Source organism: Chionomys nivalis, chromosome 7, assembly GCF_950005125.1.
Source record: "Chionomys nivalis chromosome 7, mChiNiv1.1, whole genome shotgun sequence".
Classification (NCBI taxonomy): domain Eukaryota; kingdom Metazoa; phylum Chordata; class Mammalia; order Rodentia; family Cricetidae; genus Chionomys; species Chionomys nivalis.
This window is the reverse complement of record NC_080092.1, coordinates 81,244,560-81,266,162: the sequence shown is the minus strand read 5'-3', so window position 1 is coordinate 81,266,162 and position 21,603 is coordinate 81,244,560. Positions and strand designations below refer to the sequence as shown.

The window sequence follows — 21,603 nt, the reverse complement described above, 5'->3', positions numbered from 1 at the left end:
TCTTTCTTTCTTTTTTTCTTTTTTAAAGATTTATTTATTTGTTATGTAACATTCTGCCTCCATGTATGCCCACATTCCAGAAGAGGGCACCAGATCTCATTACAGATGGTTGTGAGCCACCATGTGGTTGCTGGGAATTGAACTCAGGACCTCTGGAAGAGGAGTCATTGCTCTTAACCTCTGAGCCATCTCTCCAGCCCAAGAGGCTGTTTTCTAAAGAACAGAGGGTGGAGACCTGGGGAGTTGGGGCAGATAATTAAAAACACAGGAGATAGAATAGAGGTGCATGCGGCTCACTCCCTGGCCCCCTGGGGTCTGACCACATCCTCAGGCCTATAAGCCTTCATAGGAAAAGGAGGGCAAGTTGGGGACACAGGCTGCCAGCTGTGGGGTGCAGGCCACAGGGTTGACACTGCACAGCCCCGCATCCTCTTCCGTCTCAAAGTAGATGTTGCCAGGGGAGAAGATAGAGGGATCCTCATCGAAGAAATTGTAGGGCTGGAGCAGGAAGCCCACACTGTTCCCCACAGTCACTGTGTTGGGGATGTCCTCAGCATGGGGGATGTGCAGGAAACTGGCTGTCACCCAAGCCACCAGATCCTGCAAGGAGGAAAAGCAGAGGCCTTTGGAGGCAAGGAATGTCCTCCCGGCTGCAGATTCCCAGCCTCTAGCCTCAGCCTGGCTTCTGCCTCTGCCAACCATATTCCTACACTGAACACTTCATGACCTGTGTAAGGAGCTGGGTGGGGTCCCAGTGTGGTGACTAATGGCCCCCTAGTAGGGATGACCTGTACTAGGTGGAGGCTGGCCAGCCAAGATGCCAGGAAAAGTGAAGGCCTTCTCCTCTACCTCTGAAGCTACCAACCTCTCCTAAAAGGGTTTCATTGTTGATGAAGTCAGCAAAGGCCATGGTCGGGGTCCGCAGGTCATTCTGGTAATAGATGCTGCTGCTTTGGTACTCCTCCTCCTTCCTCTGGGTCACCACAAGCTGGTATCTGACCAGGAATTGTAGGTAGGTGATGTTGGAAAAATCAGAGCTTTACAGACATACGAGTCCCTTGGATCGGATGCTGAGACCATTTCCCATCCCATATCGACTTGGATCTGAAGGCAGGGCCAGGGTACGGCTGGGGGACAAGGTCTTCCCTCACACCCATTCCCAGGGTCCTCCTTACCTTCCCCAGCTGAGAGCCCTTTCAATGTCACTCTCCAGAGGTACATGGATACCACGAGGGCTATGGATCTGGATTCGGTACCCACGCTGGTGGCCCCAGGCATTGGTCTGGTTGGTAGCCAGGTAAAGGTATCGAGGAAGGGAGCTCCCCAGGGGAAATGCAGCCTGGTCCTCCCTGCTCAGGACCTGCCTGGTCAGCTGTAGGCGCTGTAGCTGATGCTCCGGGCTCCAGGGGGCTGCTACAGGCTCAAACACCGAATCTTCAGCTACCACCCAGTTTTTCAAGCCTGTCAGGATGAGGAAAGGGAGAATTCTACACTGGGGTGAGGTTGCTCAGACAGAATCCTTGATCTCCTCTTGATGCCTATATTACTATCTGACCACAGGCATCAGAGAACACTATGCTCGGAGTCATAAGCTTGGATAAGGGCTAACCCACCATTTCAATCGCGTAACTGTTGGTCACATGTGGCTACATATACTGAAAATCCAGTTCGTCAATCACACTAGCTGCTCAAGCATCGCTAAGTGGGGTGACACATACCTGAAACCCTGTACCTGGGAGGCAGAGGCAGGAGACAGCTGCCAAGTCAAGTCTGGACTGATCTACAAAGAGTTCCAATCTAATCAGGGTTACACAGTGTGACCCTGTCTCAAAAATGAAAGGGAGAGGGGCTGGAGAGATGGCTCAGCGGTTAAGAGCACTGACTGCTCTTCCAGAGGACCCGGGTTCAGTTCCCAGCACCCACATGGTGGCTCACAAGTGTCTGAAGAACCAGTTCCAGGGGATCTGACACCTTCACACCAGTGCACATAAAAGAAAGTAAACAATAGGAAATATTTTTAAAAAAAATGAAAGGGAGAGAAAGAAAAGGAGGAAGGAAGGAAGGAAGGAAGGAAGGAAGGAAGGAAGGAAGGAAGGAAGGAAGGAAGGAAGGAAAGAAGGAAGGAAGAAGGAAAAAAGGAGAAGAAAGGAAGGAAGGAAGGAACGAACGAACGAACGAAGGAACGAAGGAATGAAGGAGGGAGGGAAGAAGGAAGGAAGAAGGGGGTATGTCCAAAGTCAGTCTACTAAATAGCGAGACCCAGTCTTAAACCACGTGGCAGTCACATATGGCTGGAGACTCTTAGGGCAGCCACAATACAGAAGGCTCTATTAGTATGGGCCTATCCAGTCGACCCCACAACAGTTTGCTTCTCACTCTCACCTTCTCAATCTCGATGGCAAACACAAACTGTTTTATGGCTATGCTCAACAATGGAAAAACATACGCGCTGACTGAAACATTCCTGTGACTATGAAAGAGACTTGAAGTGACACGGAAAGCCCAGTCCTCTTCCACAGCCCCTGCAGATTCCTCCCAGCTTCAGGACTCCACTCTCTCAACACAGGGGACACTACTGCCAGTCTTTTGAAAGTGAGCTTTGTAGCTTCTTCGATCCTACTGCATGCACCAAACCCTGCATCACCCAGCACAGCACTTTATCACTTTTTCCTCGAGGCTCAGGACATTTGGTTCCCTTAAATGTGACCATGATACACACACTAGAAGCCTAGTAACTGGTAGCAGGCTCTTTAATGCCCAAAGATGTTATTTTCCAGTTGTCAGATTGTAAGTATGTCAGATTATAATCTATGGCCATCATGTTAGTCTCGGTTCTCCTACCCCCTAATCCCCCCACACACCCAAAAACCACAAACGCAAGCATAGTGTGCAAGGTACACGTGCCAGGGCCGCATACTTGAGAACGTTTCACAAGATGTATGTTTGGTCAGACATTACACTTGGGCAGCCACTTCCTTCCTGTTCCATCTCCCCTGCCTTCCTTAGTTTCCCCAAGTGTAAAATGAAAGTCTTGGTGGAATTGACTTCTTTCTGGGTCCGTGTGCTTTGATGAGTTTGTTTTCTCTCCTCCAGAGTCCGCCAGGAGCAGCAAGCACCAGACTGGCAGCCAGCCTATCCCAGACTTGCCACAACAGAGGACTGTTAATAGTGATGACAGGAGAGGGTGGCCTTCCCACGCTGTTAAGTGGCACTAACTGCTGAGCTACCCACAACCCTGACACCTTCCCTCCCCGTGTACAGACCACAGCATCCCCAGCCCTACTGCAAACCCTTCAACCAGACTTTTGGTTACCTCTGCTCAGGTCCTTGTCCCATCCTCCCACCCTGAGCTCAAGAGGCCAAGTGCTGGCTCTAGTCCCATCCAATTCTCACTGGGTCAATCCACTGACCCAGAGGGTCCCTCTGGTTAAGGCAGCAGGGCGCAGCCATTACATTTAAGTTAGTTTCACAACTGCAGATCTGGGGGAGGGAATGAGAAGGTGGGAGCTGGGCAGATGAACCCTTTCATCCTTGGCCAGATGCCCAGGTGTGACTGCAGCGGCACTCAGACAATCCTCCTCCACTGGAGGTTAGACTGTCCTCACCACCTTTCAGACTGCAGCCCGGTCTGGAAGCTTCCAGCCCTGTGCGCTACTCCCAACCCTCAAGCCTCAGCCCAAGAACTCACCTGCCACGTCCAGGTCCAGCTTAAAGTGGAAAGCATGTGTGTGCACTGCTCCCAGCACTCGCTCTCCCACGCGGTTCCCGAAGAGGAGGCTCTCAGCCCCTCCATTCAGGAAGACTGTGTTGATATAGCCTGTGGCATGGACACGCCCTTCAAGCGCCCCATTTGGGTACAGTATAAAGTCCCAAATGTAATCATAGTTGCCCACTGATGACACCGACCTGACCACAAGGCCTGAGCTGGCCAAACCACCATAGAAATGACCCTCTTTATAGTTGTGGTGCCTTCGAAGGGGTAATCCTTGGGCCTCCTCAAATACACACACAGCCCCTGAAAGCAGCCGGACTGCCCCTGTGCCTACTAATACATGGATGTCAATCATAGTGGCCTGGTAAGGGCAGTCCACCCCCCGAACCAAGGCTCGGCTGTTTCGGCCAAGCCCATAGCTGCTGTCCAAGTAACGGAGCATCATCGTCTTGGGGGAGTCAGCACCGTAAACAGTCAGGCACTCCTGGACACTGACTTCATAAGCCACACGCTCACCCTTAAACCGAACATCAAAAAGTCTTAAGCCAGTGAACACCCCATGACCAAATGTAAACATCCAGAGGGGGGATACCACTAAGTTTCCCTGCACATTGTACTGGGGACTCTGGGGTGAGAACTGAAGAGGGGGAAGAGGGGGGTCCGGAGTAACTCGAGACCTCAGGGAGGAAGCCCCATTTGGTGTGGGCAGAGGAACACGAACCACTTCTAGGCGGCCAGCCTTAAATTCCCATTCCAACTGGGCCAAGTCTGTATAGTAGTGCCCAAGGTAGAAGACCTGCCGGACCACCCAGTGGACAGGGTCCAGGGCTCTGTGGTCCAGCAGTAGCTCCAACCCCACAGGGTGAAGGAATATTCCAAGACCTGAGATGTTATGGTAGAGGGCTATCCAGGTAGTCCGGTCCCCTGACTGGAAGCCACTAGCAGAAGAATGCAGAGGTGCCAAGGTAGAGCCATTGTAGTTCAAGACAGAAGCGAGAAAGGTGGGTGCCTTTGGGAGCTCCACTTCTTTCAAATACCTCCAAATCTGAACGACCTCCACTCTCAGCTTGGGGCGCCGGTAATAGGGCACAGGCCCACCGTGACGCTCCACGGTCACATCCCGCATGTAGGACGGGTGAGGCAGGGGCCCCACCACCAGCTCAGTCACGTTGGGCTGAGGTTGTGCACCAAAGAAGATGATGGCCAGCGCCTCTCGGGCAGGCGGCGGGCCCCCTCCGTCCAGGTGGGCCAGGGCTGCAGCCTTGGCAGGCAGCTGCAGCTCCACCGAGAAGACGCAGTTGTCTGAGGGCCGAGCCTGTGCTGCATCCACCAGCCCTGGCCCCAGGTGCTTGGTCAGAAAGCTCATCACAGCTGTTAGCTCCTCGGGGCTCAGGTCTGCAAAGAGCTGACCCTGGCCAGGATTTGTCCAGGGCTGGGCACTAGGAGGAACGGAGGGGCACTGAGGCGGTTGGCTCAGTCCATGCCCGTCTCCGCTCCTGCCAGCTAACAAAACACAAACCAAGGCAAAGATGGTGATGACAGCCAGAGCAAGGAGCACCAGGGTAGTCTTCTGGGTCATTGTTCCTTACAGACATACAGCTTACAAGCAGACAGGGACAACTCTTGCCTGAGTCCAGATGCTAATAGCTTCTTTGCATTCTGATGCTTTGGCTGAGGGCGGGAGCAGGGAGGTCCTCAGGCTTCCCCATCAGAATGTGCTCTCTGGGTCAGGGTTTGGTTTGAGAGAAGGGGGAGGAACCCAGTCTGTGCATGGAAACCCAATACTAGCAAGGAGTGGGGTCTGCCACATAGCCTTGTTCCCCCCAGGCCAAGTTCTTCCCCAGCTCCCACTTTTCGATGGCCAGATGCTTGCTTCCTTTGCTTTCACTGGGAAGGATCATCTGCCAAGGAAACCCCCACCTCCAGTCTCTTTCCCAAGCAACATTCCTTGGCCAGGTCTAAGCTCCCTTCCTATGTATCTTTCTGTCGCTAAACTTCCTTGGCTAAAGTTCTTAATATTCTCCCGGGAACTCCACATGCTTTCAAAAGCCAAAGAGTAAACTCAAGTAAAAGTTTTGCAAACCATTTTATTCTCAGTTACACACAACCGTTCCTTTGAGATACACACACGTGTAAGATAAGGCCTGGTGTAATGTGAACCCCAGCGAGTTTTAAAATGGTAGGATTTGTGGTATTTTGTTTGAGTATTCTAAAAACACTTTTAAATAAATCATCATTTAAACAACTAGCAGAAGCCAGGAGTAGTGGTGCATGTCTTTAGTCCCAGCAGTCCAGAGGCAGAGGCAGACAGATCTCTGCAAGTTGAAGTCAGCCTGGTCTACATGGCAAGTTCCAGGACAGCCGGGGCTACATAGAAAGACCCTGTCTCAAATAGAAAAACAAAACAAAACACAGGCAGGAGGCAAGAATCAACCCAGAAGAGGAGGCCCAGGAATTTAGTGTGACAAGAGGCTGTTTTCTCTCTTTCCTTTCTTTCTTTCTTTCTTTTTTTCTTTTTTAAAGATTTATTTATTTGTTATGTACATTCTGCCTCCATGTATGCCCACATTCCAGAAGAGGGCACCAGATCTCATTACAGATGGTTGTGAGCCACCATGTGGCTGCTGGGAATTGAACTCAGGACCTCTGGAAGAGGAGTCATTGCTCTTAACCTCTGAGCCATCTCTCCAGCCCAAGAGGTTGTTTTCTAAGGAACAGAGGGTAGAGACCTGGGGGTGGGGGGGGCAGATAATTAAAAACACAGGAGATAGAATAGAGGTGCATGCGGCTCACTCCCTGGCCCCCTGGGGTCTTACCACATCCTCAGGCCTATAAGCCTTCATAGGAAAAGGAGGGCAAGTTGGGGACACAGGCTGCCAGCTGTGGGGTGCAGGCCACAGGGTTGACACTGCACAGCCCCGCATCCTCTTCCGTCTCAAAGTAGATGTTGCCAGGGGAGAAGATAGAGGGATCCTCATCGAAGAAATTGTAGGGCTGGAGCAGGAAGCCCACACTGTTCCCCACAGTCACTGTGTTGGGGATGTCCTCAGCATGGGGGATGTGCAGGAAACTGGCTGTCACCCAAGCCACCAGATCCTGCAAGGAGGAAAAGCAGAGGCCTTTGGAGGCAAGGAATGTCCTCCCGGCTGCAGTTTCCCAGCCTCTAGCCTCAGCCTGGCTTCTGCCTCTGCCAACCACATTCCTACACTGAACACTTCATGACCTGTGTAAGGAGCTGGGTGGGGTCCCAGTGTGGTGACTAATGGCCCCCTAGTAGGGATGACCTGTACTAGGTGGAGGCTGGCCAGCCAAGATGCCAGGAAAAGTGAAGGCCTTCTCCTCTACCTCTGAAGCTACCAACCTCTCCTAAGAGGGTTTCATTGTTGATGAAGTCAGCAAAGGCCATGGTCGGGGTCCGCAGGTCATTCTGGTAATAGATGCTGCTGCTTTGGTACTCCTCCTCCTTCCTCTGGGTCACCACAAGCTGGTATCTGACCAGGAATTGTAGGTAGGTGATGTTGGAAAAATCAGAGCTTTACAGACATACGAGTCCCTTGGATCGGATGCTGAGACCATTTCCCATCCCATATCGACTTGGATCTGAAGGCAGGGCCAGGGTACGGCTGGGGGACAAGTTCTTCCCTCACACCCATTCCCAGGGCCCTCCTCACCTTCCCCAGCTGAGAGCCCTTTCAATGTCACTCTCCAGAGGTACATGGATACCACGAGGGCTGTGGATCTGGATTCGGTACCCACGCTGGTGGCCCCAGGCATTGGTCTGGTTGGTAGCCAGGTAAAGGTATCGAGGAAGGGAGCTCCCCAGGGGAAATGCAGCCTGGTCCTCCCTGCTCAGGACCTGCCTGGTCAGCTGTAGGCGCTGTAGCTGATGCTCCGGGCTCCAGGGGGCTGCTACAGGCTCAAACACCGAATCTTCAGCTACCACCCAGTTTTTCAAGCCTGTCAGGATGAAGAAAGGGAGAATTCTACACTGGGGTGAGGTTGCTCAGACAGAATCCTTGATCTCCTCTTGATGCCTATATTACTATCTGACCACAGGCATCAGAGAACGCTATGCTCGGAGTCATAAGCTTGGGTAAACACACCATTTCAATCGCATAACTGTTGGTCACATGTGGCTACATATACTGAAAATCCAGTTCGTCAGTCACACTAGCTGCTCAAGCATCGCTAAGCGGGGTGACACATACCTGAAACCCTGTACCTGGTAGGCAGAGGCAGGAGACGGCTGCCAAGTCAAGTCTGGACTGATCTACAAAGAGTTCCAATATAATCAGGGTTACACAGTGTGACCCTGTCTCAAAAATGAAAGGGAGAGGGGCTGGAGAGATGGCTCAGCGGTTAAGAGCACTGACTGCTCTTCCAGAGGACCCGGGTTCAGTTCCCAGCACCCACATGGTGGCTCACAAGTGCCTGAAGAGCCGGGCGATGGTGGCGCACACCTTTAATCCCAGCACTTCGGAGGCAGAGGCAGGCGGATCTCTGTGAGTTCGAGACCAGCCTGGTCTACAGAGCTAGTTCCAGGACAGGCTCCAAAACCACAGAGAAACCCTGTCTCGAAAAACCAAAAAAAAAAAATGCACTGACTGCTCTTCCAGAGGACCCGGGTTCAGTTCCCACCACCCACATGGTGGCGCACAAGTGTCTGAAGAACCAGTTCCAGGGGATCTGACACCTTCACACCAGTGCATATAAAATAAAGTAAATAAACAATAGGAAATATTTTTTAAAAAAATGAGAGAGAAAGACAAGGAGGAAGGAAGGAAGGAAAGAAGAAGGGAGGGAGGGAGGGAGGGAGGGAGGGAAGGAATGAAAAAAGGAAGGAAGAAGGGGGTATGTCCAAAGTCAGTCTACTAAATAGCGAGACCCAGTCTTAAACCACGTGGCAGTCACATATGGCTGGAGACTCTTAGGGCAGCCACAATACAGAAGGCTCTATTAGTATGGGCCTATCCAGTCGACCCCACAACAGTTTGCTTCTCACTCTCACCTTCTCAATCTCGATGGCAAACACAAACTGTTTTATGGCTATGCTCAACAATGGAAAAACATACGCGCTGACTGAAACATTCCTGTGACTATGAAAGAGACTTGAAGTGACACGGAAAGCCCAGTCCTCTTCCACAGCCCCTGCAGATTCCTCCCAGCTTCAGGACTCCACTCTCTCAACACAGGGGACACTACTGCCAGTCTTTTGAAAGTGAGCTTTGTAGCTTCTTCGATCCTACTGCATGCACCAAACCCTGCATCACCCAGCACAGCACTTTATCACTTTTTCCTCGAGGCTCAGGACATTTGGTTCCCTTAAATGTGACCATGATACACACACTAGAAGCCTAGTAACTGGTAGCAGGCTCTTTAATGCCCAAAGATGTTATTTTCCAGTTGTCAGATTGTAAGTATGTCAGATTATAATCTATGGCCATCATGTTAGTCTCGGTTCTCCTACCCCCTAATCCCCCCACACACCCAAAAACCACAAACGCAAGCATAGTGTGCAAGGTACACGTGCCAGGGCCGCATACTTGAGAACGTTTCACAAGATGTATGTTTGGTCAGACATTACACTTGGGCAGCCACTTCCTTCCTGTTCCATCTCCCCTGCCTTCCTTAGTTTCCCCAAGTGTAAAATGAAGGTCTTGGTGGAGTTGACTTCTTTCTGGGTCCGTGTGCTTTGATGAGTTTGTTTTCTCTCCTCCAGAGTCCGCCAGGAGCAGCAAGCGCCAGACTGGCAGCCAGTCTATCCCAGACTTGCCACAACAGAGGACTGTTAATAGTGATGACAGGAGAGGGTGGCCTTCCCACGCTGTTAAGTGGCACTAACTGCAGAGCTACCCACAACCCTGACACCTTCCCTCCCCGTGTACAGACCACAGCATCCCCAGCCCTACTGCAAACCCTTCAACCAGACTTTTGGTTACCTCTGCTCAGGTCCTTGTCCCATCCTCCCACCCTGAGCTCAAGAGGCCAAGTGCTGGCTCTAGTCCCATCCAATTCTCACTGGGTCAATCCACTGACCCAGAGGGTCCCTCTGGTTAAGGCAGCAGGGCGCAGCCATTACATTTAAGTTAGTTTCACAACTGCAGATCTGGGGGAGGGAATGAGAAGGTGGGAGCTGGGCAGATGAACCCTTTCATCCTTGGCCAGATGCCCAGGTGTGACTGCAGCGGCACTCAGACAATCCTCCTCCACTGGAGGTTAGACTGTCCTCACCACCTTTCAGACTGCAGCCCGGTCTGGAAGCTTCCAGCCCTGTGCGCTACTCCCAACCCTCAAGCCTCAGCCCCAGAACTCACCTGCCACGTCCAGGTCCAGCTTAAAGTGGAAAGCATGTGTGTGCACTGCTCCCAGCACTCGCTCTCCCACGCGGTTCCCGAAGAGGAGGCTCTCAGCCCCTCCATTCAGGAAGACTGTGTTGATATAGCCTGTGGCATGGACACGCCCTTCAAGCGCCCCATTTGGGTACAGTATAAAGTCCCAAATGTAATCATAGTTGCCCACTGATGACACCGACCTGACCACAAGGCCTGAGCTGGCCAAACCACCGTAGAAATGACCCCCTATATAATTGTGGTGTCTTCGAAGGGGTAATCCTTGGGCCTCCTCAAATACACACACAGCCCCTGGGAGCAGCCGGACTGCCCCTGTGCCTACTAATACATGGATGTCAATCATAGTGGCCTGGTAAGGGCAGTCCACCCCCCGAACCAAGGCTCGGCTGTTTCGGCCAAGCCCATAGCTGCTGTCCAAGTAACGGAGCATCATCGTCTTGGGGGAGTCAGCACCGTAAACAGTCAGGCACTCCTGGACACTGACTTCATAAGCCACACGCTCACCCTTAAACCGAACATCAAAAAGTCTTAAGCCAGTGAACACCCCATGACCAAATGTAAACATCCAGAGGGGGGATACCACTAAGTTTCCCTGCACATTGTACTGGGGACTCTGGGGTGAGAACTGAAGAGGGGGAAGAGGGGGGTCCGGAGTAACTCGAGACCTCAGGGAGGAAGCCCCATTTGGTGTGGGCAGAGGAACACGAACCACTTCTAGGCGGCCAGCCTTAAATTCCCATTCCAACTGGGCCAAGTCTGTATAGTAGTGCCCAAGGTAGAAGACCTGCCGGACCACCCAGTGGACAGGGTCCAGGGCTCTGTGGTCCAGCAGTAGCTCCAATCCCACAGGGTGAAGGAATATTCCAAGACCTGAGATGTTATGGTAGAGGGCTATCCAGGTGGTCCGGTCCCCTGACTGGAAGCCACTAGCAGAAGAATGCAGAGGTGCCAAGGTAGAGCCATTGTAGTTCAAGACAGAAGCCAGAAAGGTGGGTGCCTTTGGGAGCTCCACTTCTTTCAAATACCTCCAAATCTGAACAAACTCCACTCTCAGTTTGGGGCGCCGGTAATAGGGCACAGGCCCACCGTGACGCTCCACGGTCACATCCCGCATGTAGGACGGGTGAGGCAGGGGCCCCACCACCAGCTCAGTCACGTTGGGCTGAGGTTGTGCACCAAAGAAGATGATGGCCAGCGCCTCTCGGGCAGGCGGCGGGCCCCCTCCGTCCAGGTGGGCCAGGGCTGCAGCCTTGGCAGGCAGCTGCAGCTCCACCGAGAAGACGCAGTTGTCTGAGGGCCGAGCCTGTGCTGCATCCACCAGCCCTGGCCCCAGGTGCTTGGTCAGAAACCTCATCACAGCTGTTAGCTCCTCGGGGCTCAGGTCTGCAAAGAGCTGACTCTGGCCATGGTGTGTCCAAGGATGAATTCTGGGAGGAATGGAGGGGCATCGAGGAGACTGGCTGGAACTGCCTTGCCTGGTCAGCAAGACATAGGTAAGAGCAAAGACAGTAAGGAGAGCGAGCACCAGACACACCAGCAGCACCTTGAGAGCCATGGTGATGCTGAGATGCATTCACTCCAACAGCAGCTCTTTCTGGTTCTGACATTACCACAGGACTTATATTCAGTACGAGACAGGAATGGACAAAACCCCACCCCGTGGGCTGGACAGGAAATTTCTGATCATGTTTTATGTTAATTCTGTTCCAATTTTCTGTCCTGAGGTTTGGCTCAAAATGTTCCTTCCCTAAACTCCAACTACTAAGTCTCTAACTACGACCTTCCATCATTAGAACAGATGAGAAGGCATTGGGATAATGATATGCAACTACCTTTTAACCTTAAACAGTTCTGACAAGGCAATTTTGATGCATAATCCTTTCCCTGTGTCACACACAAGAACTAATAAAACACCATTACTAGCATCATGCCCCAAGCAATAGTTCCTGGATCTACTGCCCAGCTCAGCAGTAAGTTCTTAGCTCTACCTGGGACCTAATGCAGTGTCTGAATTGGGAGTCTCAGGCCTTATTATCTATCCAGTTAGTGAGAAAATACCGGTTGAGGTTCTGGGCTTTCTGTTCATACTGGTACAATGAACCTGTCCAAGCTGTGGTAGCCTTAAAGCTGCTCATCTTGAGTTTCTTGCCTATAAATGCAGTGGGACAGGGTCACTTATGTCCACAGTCTCAACACTCAGGAGGATTGTTAGTTCAATGCCAGGTGAACTACATAGTGAGTTACTGGCCAACCTCAGTGACAACCTGCCTTAAAAAAATGACATAAATTGGGCAGTGGTGGCACACGCCTTTTATCCCAGCACTTGGGAGGCAGAGACAAGTGAGTTTGAGACTGACTAGCCTGGTCTACAAGAGCTAGTTCCAGGACAGGCTCCAAAGCTACAGAAAAGCACTGTCTCAAAAAACAAAAACAAACAAACAAAAAAGAGAGAGATTAAAAAAAAATACAGCCAGGCATGGTGGCACACACCTTTAACCCCAGCACTCAGCAAGCAGAGGAAGATGGATGTCTGTGAGTTTGAGGTCAGCCTGTCCTTGAGTTCCAGGACAGCTAGGACTGTTACAGACACAACCAAAAATAAAAATATAAAAAAAATGCAACCATACACACAAGTGCTTAATAATCCCACAAAGCAGGCAGAAGCTACTTGTTAGCTAGGGACACTAAACTCTGGGACAGAACAGATATATGTCCCTTCCTTGCTGAGGACCTTAAACCTCTACAAAGTTGTCTTACTATTAAAGGGGAGGGCATTTTACTTTTGAGGGACATGAGCCTCCTGCAAACCCTTTGAGTCATTTAAACCAACCCCAAGGGTTCCCTCAAAAAAGTTCAAGTATTATGTAGAAAGGAAAGTTATTATGACAGAAAAGGCTGGATAGGGCGTGCCTGAGTGGCTGTTCCCACACAGAACCACAGCAACCTCTGCTGGTAGCTCATGGGTATCACAGGGAAGGAATCAGGATCTGGTGGATGGACAGAGAGGCAGTTTAAATTCCTGGAAAGGCTTTCACATAATTTATCTTCAAAACAAAGCAGGAACCACCTCCCTCTCTGGTCAAAAGCTTCACTCTTTTTTCTTCTTGGTTTTTCGAGACAGGATTTCTCTGTAGTTTTGGAGCCTGTCCTGGAACTAGCTCCTGTAGACCAGGCTGGCCTTGAACTCACAGAGGTCCACCTGCCTCTACCTGTGCTGGGATTAAATGCGTGCACCACCACCACCCAGCGTAGAAGCTTCACTCTTGCCACCATGATGCAAGAGTTCAATAGCAAGTGTACACACAGCAGGCTGGCCAGGGCATCTATGAAGGTGGGTGTCTGAACGCTCACACTATGTCCCTCAGTCACCAGAATATGGCACAAGGGTCTGCAGCTTTAGAAAGAGGTCAAAGTACCTGTATTTTTAATAATTTCTTGACATGGTAAAAGAATTTTACATTACAATCCAAGGTTGGTAGGGTGAGGAGGGGCAGTGGAACAGTCAAACAAAAAGGGAAGCTGAGAAACACATGGTGGAAGGGGAGGAGTTTAGCTGGAAGGGACCTGAGGGGTGGGTAGGAGTACTGCCCAACTGAAATGCAATTGGTTTGTTACTGAGCACTATTCATGGGAAGAGAGCATCCTGACTCCTTTTCTGTAGAATACTGGGAGTGAAACGATGCATCCCAGGTGGAATATGATTGGAGTTGGAAGACGGAGAGGAGTAAAAGCCAAATAGATACCGAGAGTCACTGGCAGGTTAACTGCAGATACCAACTCTCACTTAAAAAGCTGGGGGCTAATGGGGTTAACACAAAAGCTGTAACCAGTGAGATCTCTGGAAGATTCGAAAGAGGCAACTCTTCTATGGGTTTGACCTTCGCAGCATATTTATACACACACACAACACACACACACACGGGCACGTGTGTATGTGCACAGATACATATACACATGAATTACTGCTTTCCCTGGAAGCACAATACTATAAATATGAGAAATATTTCCCAAAAGGAAAGCACAGCGAGGAGTAGCAGCCTCTGGACCTCATAGCTGCCCACACCCTATCCAATGCACAAGCTGGCCTGGGAGAAGGGCAAGTGAGGGCCAGAGGGGCCAGCTTTTGCATAACACCAAAGAACCTGAGTCACAGAGGAAAGGCCTTCATGAGCCCTCTGCTCCTCGGCTCTCCTTCAACTTACCCTGGGCACCAACGGCTACATTATCAGAAGAGAGGGTGGGCCTGGGACTTGCCTGGGTGGATGACTAAGACAACTGTCACCTGCTGAGGTGTTGTGTGTGTGACAGGGGCTGAAGGGGTAGTGGTGCAGGAAGGAAGGCTACGTTCTATAATGGAGAAGGAAGCATGTATACATGTCCCTATGCGTGTGTACAAGTGTACACAGTATCTGTGAAAACCCCAGTTATAAAAACATCCAGAGGAGCTCTAGGGATGCAGCTGAAGGCCTAAGGTATCCCTTGTCACGGTCAGGTTCAACGAGGGGTAGACACAGGTGGAGGGCCCCAGGGCATTGCCAGGGCAGCTGCAGTGGGGAGGACCGAAAGTCCCACAGAAGCAAGAGACACTGGCCTGTGACGGGAAGATGTCCCTTCCACCTCGACTCCCCAGTTCCTAAAAGACACCTAACATTTCCCCTACAGTTCCTCCAGCTTTTAACACAAAACTTAAAACAAGGGGAGGAAGGGAAGGGAAGAAAAAACAAAAACCCCACAATTATTCTTGTGCCAATATCTCACACAAATCTGGAGTTCTCCAGAAATTAGGACAGGCTGGGTGTGGGGTTTGGGGAAGGAGATAGAAGAGTTCCTGAGGCCTGAAAAAAGAGGTAAACACATCACAGAACTAGATGAGAGTTTCATTAGACTCTAACTAAAAACAGAGAGGTGTGGTTACTATTTCCAGCCAGTTTCCCCATCACGATAGTCATGTAACAAACCAAGGCAATATCGGTCTTGAGCCAGACTCACAGAGTCCCCTGGCCCTGGCCTCAGTACAGTGTCTCTGCATTGCTGCTCCGGGGCCGTTTGATTTTCTCAATATTCTTCAGGATCATGTCATGTAGAGTGACCTGGGAAAGGAAAGGTCAGGGAATCATTCATTTCTTCAACCTCTACCTCATCAAGCAACAACACGTGTTACCTTAATTCTATCACTTCACCCAGTGAAGGGGGAAACACTACCCCCTATATTCATTCCTTGAGCAGGCTACCAGTATTTACCACACTAACAAGTATAAGAAGTCCTTTAGGGCTGGAGAGATGGCTCAGAGGTTAAGAGCACTGACTGCACTTCCAGAGGTCCTGAGTTCAATTCCCAGCAACCACATGGTGGCTCACAACCATCTGTAATGAGATCTGCCGGCAGAACACTGTATACATAATAAATAAATCTTTTTTTTTTTTTTTTAAAGTCCTTTAATGTGTAGCCTCATTTACTGCTAAAACCCATTTCTGTAGTCGGTAATCTTAACTCCTAAGTCTGAGCTTGAACATGATCAAGAACACACTTTCCGGGCTGCAGGGATTGGCTCAGAAGCCAGGAGCAGGCATTGCTCTCGCAGAGGACCGGAACTCAGTACCTAGCACCCATGTCAGGCAACTCACAACTGCCATTAACTCCAATCCCAGGGAGTCTTACACCTTCTTCTAGTAGCCCCAGCTACCTGCACTCTCACATATGCACATGCTGACACACAGAGATGATGATGATGATGATGATGATGATGATAATAATAATAAAAAACTGGTTGGTTATGGTGGCACACATCTTTTAACACAGCACTTGGGAGACAGAATCAATGAGTCTTGACACCAACACAGTGAGCTTCAGGCCAGTCTGGGCTACAAAATGAGACCCTGTCTAAAAACCAAACAACAAAAGAAAACAAATGACTCACTACATGAAAGCTTTGGTTACAAAGCTATCTTTCTGATTCCAAGACCCATGCTGTATAACACCTCCACCTAGATAGAACAGAAACAGCCAACTAGACTTCCTCAGCGAATTCATGTTCTCCATACCCAGCTGATGAACAGTTATTCACATACCCTAGGCCGGCCTCCTGCTTAGTCTCCTGAGCAGTTGGGATTATAGGCAGATACCATCCTGGCCATTCAGTTTCCCAGAAATTACCAGAGAAATAAGCGAAGCCAGGACAGCTATGGGCAGGCACTGGCTTTACTCACATACTGATTCCTTAGTTCTGAAATGATGAGACGGAGGCTGATGTATTCTTTCTCGTCAATCTCTGTGACAGTGCGGCGATAGTCCTCCTGCATGGGAAGAAGGGGAAACTAGCCTTCCAAGGCACAAATGCCCAGAAACAGCTCATTCCTAGTACCCTACCTATCCTGCCACCCCTACCTCAGACCCCCAAACCTCTACTTACCACATGGGGATATTTAGCTATTTTAGAAACCAATTTGGCTCTTGTAATATAGTATCTGGAAGGAGGAAAAAAGACAGGCAACTGAAGGGGACACTGAACATGTCCCCACTTCAACACTTCAACTCCTAGGTGCAGCCCAAGCAGCCCTACCTAGAAATCTGGTCCAGATAAGATGCAGCTTCACTCTCGACAGTTCTTAGTTCTGCAACTGTCTCCTCCTGTGGGGAAGAACAGGTGAGTCAAGTTACCTCAACACCACCCTACAGCAGCACCAGAGAGACAAGGTAGGGGACACATTACCTGAATAGACACCCCGAAGTTGTTCCCATCTTCTATTCTGGGAATCAAGAGCTGTACCCACATTTTGACCTAGAGTGTGAGAAGACAAAATGCACATAGAAGGACCTTGGTCTTTTTTACTAAAGCCATGAAGTACATGAAGGACAGATGTCAGAAACAAAGTAATCAAGAGACTTAACCTGCCAACCCCACCCTTCATTCCACAGGTCAAGTGGAGCTATATGGGTCCAGTCATAGGTCACTAGCCCGTGCCTCACCGTGTTACATTTCTCGATCAGCAGCCGAATCTCAGGTTTTACTTTCTCAATAATGTCCACCAGCTGCTGGTTGCTTTTCAACATCCCATTGGGCATCACAAACACCTTGGTTCCTGGAAGACACAGCAAAGTCGCATGTTCAGGGAAGTAGAAAAGTGAAAGCACCCTCCATCTTTTCCTCTTTCCTAGATCTAGAAGATGGAGTGACCTTTGCTCTTTATCTTTCGCAAGCTAAATGACTCCACTGTCCCTTACTACCACTACCACTGCAGAGGGGAAATGACACGGAACATGGACTTCTGTACAAGTGTGAGGTGTGGCTTCTGCACCAAGTCAGACCCTCCTGGTGTACTAGGAGGTGAAGCAATGACCACTGTAGGAAGATACTAAGTGTTGATTCTCACTTTTTGAGCTGATGAAAACCAGAACCATGCTGCTTCTCAGGACTGCTAGTCAGCCTAGATTAGGGGCCAGCTCTTACCTTGGAAGGCCTCTTCACATTCATCCAACCTGCGCTTCTTGTAAGTGGGCTAAGGGTATAAAGAAGCAGGAATTAGCTTGCATTCAGCGGCACATGCCCATTACAAGATACTATACAAGTTTAATCCATTCCTGGCCCCTATAGGTGATCTTATTAATTTCTACACCAATATATATAAGGTTTTTAAAAGAGGCTCTTGCCATAAAAACTACAACAAAACACACCCTATCTGGGAAAGCCAATTTTTCAACAAATACAACACAAATAAAATTTACAAAGTACCAGAGGGGCCAGTGTGGCACTTCAGCAGGTAGGGACACATACTGCCAAGTTTGACAACCTCAGTTTGATCTCTAGGACAACATGGCAGAGGAGAAGAGCCGGCAGGCTCCCTACCTACAAGCTAAATAAGCAGTGTTTCTGAAGCAGTCAAGGAGCAGGAAAAATTCTATTTTAAAAAAACAGGAAGAAGGGGCTAGAGAGATGGCTCGGAGGTTAAGAACACTGGCTACTCTTCAGAGGTCCTGAGTTCAATTCTCAGCAACCATATGGTGGCTCACAACCATCTATAAAGAAACCTGGTTGATGTGGGAGTGATCTCTTTCTAATCGAAATGATGTGGGAGTGATCTCTTTCTAATCTGTTGCTTTCATTGGTTAATTAATAAAGAAACTGCCTAGGCCCATTTGATAGGCCAACCCTTAGGTGGGTGGAGTAAACAGAACAGAATGCTGGGAGAAAGAAGCCGAGTCAGTGAGTCACCATGATTCGTCCACCAGACACAGACGCAGTTAAGATCTCCCTGGTAAGCCACCAGATTGTGGTGCTACACAGAATATCAGAAATGGGTTAGATCAATATGTAAGAGCTAGCCAATAAGAGGCTAGAACTAATGGGCTAAGCAGTGTTTAAAAGAATACAGTTTCCGTGTAATTATTTCGGGTAAAGCTAGCCAGGTGGCGGGACACAGCCCTGTCGTTACTACTACACCTGGTACCCTCTTCTGGCATGCAAGCATTCGTGCAGATGGAACACTGTACATATACTACAGCTTTAAAAAAATAGGAAGAGAGCAATCAAGGCAGGTGGAGAATAAGAGGAGTATGCACAAATTTGTTGGTTCTAAAATAAAAGCAAGGGGCTAGAGAGATGGCTCAGTGGTTAAGAGCATTGCCTGCTCTTCCAAAGGTCCTGAGTTCGATTCCCAGCAACCACATGGTGGTTCACAACCATCTGTAATGAGGTCTGCTGCCCTCTTCTGGCCTGCAGGCATACAGACAGAATATTGTATGCATAATAAATAAATATTAAATAAGTAAATAAAAATAAAATAAAAGCAATTATTCAATCAACAAATTCAGAACAGTAATAGTGGGAGTTAAGGATACAAGCAATTAAGATGGTTCCTCCCTTAATTGCAAATTTATTTCGCTTTGTGTCGGAGAAAGGATCCCAGTATGTGTCCCAACAAACCCTCAATTCACTATGTATCCCAGGCTGGTCTTGAACTCACAACTCTCCTTCATCAGACAAGCTGAGTGCTAAACCATCACACCCAGTTTAATTAGTTATAATTAAGACAGTTCTGAAAGCTAGTAATTAAAAAGATCACAGGAATCTAGACAAAACTACTGTATCACTGGTGTTACAACACAATGCAGACATGGAACTAATACAGAATAGGTATTAGCTGGCATGGTGGTGTACACACTTCAACCCGGCACTCAGACAGCAGAGGCAGGAAGATCTCAATGAGTTTGAGGCTGACCTGGTCTAATCTACATAGGGAGTTCCAAGCTAGCTGGGGTGATATAGTGAGACCCCACCTCCAAAACAAAACAAAGTTCAGGTGCTAAAGAGACAGTGAAGACAGGGACTGCAGCTATGTGGCAAGAAGAGCTTCTCTTCCCACCACAAGACACAACACACTCAACAGAAAAGTCCTATTCTGGAGCATGGGGAAAGCCAGGCAGCTGGGAACAAAAAAAAAAAAAAAAGACCAACACCAAAATCCTAGTTTAGAACTAAAATCCCAGGCCAACACTGGGAGCAGCACTAAAACACTCACCTTGCTAAAAAGGAAAATAAAAGTCCAAAACGTGGTATTCTGGAGTCACCATAACCACCTAAAACAGAACCCCAGATTCCAGAAGCAAAGCCCACGTCCTCTGCACATCCCGAGGCTTACCAGGAAATAAAATACTAAAAACACAAACATAAATGCAAGACACTCACACCATCCAGTCCATCGTGGCTATTGCTGAGGAGAATGGGGTCAGGGACTGGGAGATTCATGTCTGAGTGGATCTGAGTTAGGTCATGGATATTTAGGATTGGTTCCTGAAAGAGAGACATTCACCCCAAAACAGTATTAGTGTAAGTTAAAAACAAAAAAAAAAAAAGAGAGAGAGTGAGTGAGTGAAGAATTTCTTGTGAAAGAAAAGAAAGGAGAGCCTCATAATACACGAGAAAAGAATCAACACACAGTCTGCCCCATCTGTCTCAAAGACAGGAACCAAAGAGGTGGTTTCAAGAAGTAACTTCTCACCTTCAAAAAACTATCAAGTTCTAGTAACTTCTTTGGGAAAAAATTTGCCACCAAGTCTTCTGCCTAGACAGAGAAAATACACCCGAATTAATTAATACACGTGGGCTAGTCACTCCCTATGGATGGCTCTTGTTGGGAAACCCCGAGCTGGGAACCAACTCTTTTCTCCCATGCAAATAAACACTCACCTCACTTGTGATCCGCTCCCTGAAAGAATCAACCTAAAATCAACAGAGAGCAATTCAATGCCAGGTGACAGAAGGGTAAGATGTGGAACCCCAAATCCAACTGTCTCTCCCTCACCTTGAAATTATAATCAGAAGGTGAGAGGCCCCCAGACTGCAAATACTTTATTTTTTTGAGGATCCATCTCTCCATCTCAGGAGAGTCTGTCGGGGCTGGAGGCTCTTCTCCCCTTCCACCTTCCTCCCCGCCCTCCCTCCCTCCCTCCCTCCGGTTGGTCTGAAATCCTCTGAATTTGATAAGCAGACAATGGCCAGACTGAAAGGTGTGAGCTCACAAACGTGCCAACTCCCACCCAGACCTGGCCTGGCGCGCGCAGCAGGCTAGCCTCCAAAGGCAGGGTCAGGGACAGCGTCCGGGGGCGGGGACGTAGCTGGGCCGGGGGACTTCCACCTGTCACTAGCCTAAAGTACTGAGTTTAACACGTGTCCGCGGAGGAGAACCTGGTGCGCTCCATCACCAGAAGCAGGGCAGAAAGCCACCCTACATCGTCTTCTCCAATGCCGTCTCCAGGCGTGGGGGGCTGGGTTGAGCCGAGCGGAAGCTCAGAGCTGGTGTCCCCAGGGAGACAAAGACGACATGGGGAGTAGGGAGCAAGTCCGACTGCTGGGGGGTTCGAAGGGAGGGATGAGGAGGCCCGGAGCTGTGCCGCTACCTTGAGCTTCACTTCCTGATCCACCTTCAGCAACGAGGCCATGGCCGGGCAGGGCCGTGTCCGCTCCGCTGGGTGCTGGAGGCGCTGTGGACTCCGGGGAGGGCGCCGGAGGGGCCTGAGGAATCTCCACTGCCCTCGGGATCCGGCCGCCCTCGCTGGCTTGCTCACCGCTTGCTCGTTCCCTCCCTCCGTGCCGGCCGGCCACCCGCCCGCCTGCCGCCTGCTGCCTGCTAGCTCTCTCGCTCGCCCTCCCGGCTTTCGCCGCTCACGCCGGAAGTTACGTCACAGCCAATCGCCGGGACTCCGGCGAGGATTAGCACGTGCTCCGCGCAGCCGCGCTGATGTTCGGCTCTTAGAAGTTCCTGCTGCGGCTCTTAGGGCTCCGGCCCCTGTGCCCTGAGGTGCTAAATCTGGGTCAGGGATGCTGAGACCCAAGCCTCCCGGGGACTCAAGAGTGGTGTGTCCTATTGTCCCGGAACACGACTTCACCGTGGGACCGCGTGTGCCGCTACTTCTGGAAGTGTAGACGTCGCGTCCTAGTGACGTTGCCTGGAGAAGCCCGCGTCTCCGGTCCCTAGTTGAGCGTTCCGGGCTGACTCCCTTACTCCTGCCTCCCATCCCTTTCTCCCTCCCCCTAGCACCAAACA

At 50.0% G+C, this 21,603-nt stretch overlaps 3 protein-coding genes across 3 annotated transcripts; all 3 read right to left on the bottom strand.

Annotated features, from left to right (window-relative positions):
* Positions 1–24: 24 nt before the first annotated feature.
* Positions 25–5,318, bottom strand: LOC130878517 (retina-specific copper amine oxidase-like). Its single transcript, XM_057776521.1, has 4 exons — positions 3,689–5,318; positions 1,176–1,461; positions 866–995; positions 25–600 (listed from the first exon to the last, which is right to left on the bottom strand). Exons 1-4 carry the CDS (start codon positions 5,289–5,291, stop codon positions 334–336), a joined length of 2,286 nt encoding a protein of 761 aa, XP_057632504.1. The 5' UTR covers positions 5,292–5,318; the 3' UTR covers positions 25–333.
* Positions 5,319–5,785: 467 nt separating this feature from the next.
* LOC130878516 (retina-specific copper amine oxidase) lies at positions 5,786–14,766 on the bottom strand. Its single transcript, XM_057776520.1, has 4 exons — positions 10,027–14,766; positions 7,384–7,669; positions 7,074–7,203; positions 5,786–6,808 (listed from the first exon to the last, which is right to left on the bottom strand). Exons 1-4 carry the CDS (start codon positions 11,633–11,635, stop codon positions 6,542–6,544), a joined length of 2,292 nt encoding a protein of 763 aa, XP_057632503.1. The 5' UTR covers positions 11,636–14,766; the 3' UTR covers positions 5,786–6,541.
* A 154-nt stretch (positions 14,767–14,920) lies between these two features.
* On the bottom strand, positions 14,921–21,233 carry Psme3 (proteasome activator subunit 3). The gene is made up of 11 exons (XM_057776524.1): positions 20,957–21,233; positions 20,247–20,279; positions 20,059–20,121; positions 19,746–19,850; positions 17,511–17,559; positions 17,030–17,142; positions 16,773–16,841; positions 16,623–16,690; positions 16,473–16,527; positions 16,270–16,356; positions 14,921–15,152 (listed from the first exon to the last, which is right to left on the bottom strand). The coding sequence occupies exons 1-11, from the start codon at positions 20,996–20,998 to the stop codon at positions 15,072–15,074; spliced, it is 765 nt and encodes a 254-aa protein (XP_057632507.1). The 5' UTR covers positions 20,999–21,233; the 3' UTR covers positions 14,921–15,071.
* Positions 21,234–21,603: the final 370 nt, after the last annotated feature.